Below are 1,519 nucleotides of genomic sequence, written 5' to 3'. Positions count from 1 at the left end.
TATTTTAGTCCACAATATATTTATTCTATAGCATGATATTTTGTTTTGCCACAGGCCTAAATGCAAGAGGGCCAACTGAAGCTTGCAAAACTATGAGCCCAAATAAATAAACCTCTTTTATTTAGTTGCATATCACAGGTACTTGTACTAGAGGCATGAAGCTATCACAGTGGCCATATCTAAAATCACCTCATAAAGTTCATTCAGGTCTCAGTGAAATAACATGCAGCCATGAATATTATAGCAATTTAATTTTATGCTTCTATTTCCATCAAGATATTCCTATGTCAAAAAAGGTTTTTGAAGTGTCACCCTGTATTTTTTTCTTCAGTTATATTGCAACATGAAACCAGGAAACCACATGAGTATTTCAGAATTCCTCCTCCTGGGCCTCTCTGCACAGCAGGAACAGCAGCTCCTCATCTTTGGCATCTTCCTGGTCATCTACCTGGTCACCATGGTAGGGAATATTCTCATCATTATGGCAATTGGCTCTGACCCACACCTCCACACCCCCATGTACTTCTTCCTGGCTCACTTCTCCATCACTGACCTGTGTTTATCATCTACTACAGTCCCCAACATGCTGGTGAACATCCAGTCTCACAGGCACACTATCACCTATGCTGGATGCTTGTCTCAGATCTATTTCTTCATGTGGTTCCTTGGACTAGATGTGTTCCTCCTGGCTGTGATGGCTTATGACCGGGTAGTGGCCATCTGCTACCCTCTTCACTATACCTTGGTCATGAATCCGAGATGCTGCATCTTCCTAGTGGCTATGTGCCTAGTCCTTACACATTCTTATTCTCTAACTCACACCATTCTCCTGGCTCAGTTGTCCTTCTGCATGGACAATGTTATTCCTCACTTCTTTTGTGAACTACTTCCCCTATTGAAGCTCTCTTGTTCCAGTACATATGCCAACCAATGTGTGCTGATATACTGGGGAGGGGCACTAACAATCTTGATTCCATTAATAATCATCATTTCCTATGCCTGCATTGTGGCCACCATTGTAAGAGTCCCATCAGCAAATGGGAAGTGGAAGACCTTCTCCACCTGTGGGTCTCACCTGTCAGCAGTTTGCCTGTTCTTCGTGTCTGCTATTGGAGTATACTTCATCCCATCTGCTGCTGATTCAACCAGAAAGGACAGGATTGCAGCAGTGATGTATTCTGTGGTGACCCCCATGCTGAATCCATTCATCTATAGCCTGAGAAACAAAGACATGAAGAGTGCCTTGGGAAGATTCCTAAGCAGGAAAGCACTGAAAGTTCCATGAGGTGAAAGACGACATGTGGGAATTCATAGGAAATCAACTTACAGAATTATTTTGGTACCTAGGTTCAAATTTTGGATATTCTACTTACTAGCTTTCCAACTTTGGGCAATTTTTTTAAAACTTCATTGAGACATAGTTCCCTCACTTCTTAAAGGGTGATAATGACACAGTCCTACTGTGGGATGTTTTTTGACATATATGTATGTAAGTGCATGTGTTTGCTTGTTCCACTTC

At 42.0% G+C, this 1,519-nt stretch overlaps 1 protein-coding gene across 1 annotated transcript; it reads left to right on the top strand.

The window, feature by feature from the left end:
• The first annotated feature begins 343 nt into the window (after nt 1–343).
• On the top strand, nt 344–1,285 carry LOC101611021 (olfactory receptor 1G1-like). The gene has a single exon (XM_004662702.2). The coding sequence runs from the start codon at nt 344–346 to the stop codon at nt 1,283–1,285; it is 942 nt and encodes a 313-aa protein (XP_004662759.2).
• Nucleotides 1,286–1,519: the final 234 nt, after the last annotated feature.

The sequence above is a fragment of the Jaculus jaculus genome, chromosome 1 (genome assembly GCF_020740685.1).
Source record: "Jaculus jaculus isolate mJacJac1 chromosome 1, mJacJac1.mat.Y.cur, whole genome shotgun sequence".
Taxonomy (NCBI): domain Eukaryota; kingdom Metazoa; phylum Chordata; class Mammalia; order Rodentia; family Dipodidae; genus Jaculus; species Jaculus jaculus.
This window is presented reverse-complemented; position numbering and strand designations above follow the sequence as displayed.

Coding starts and splice junctions, on each gene's coding strand:
- LOC101611021 (XM_004662702.2), top strand. CDS start 344: ATGAAACCAGGAAACCACATGAGTATTTCAGAATTCCTCCTCCTGGGC.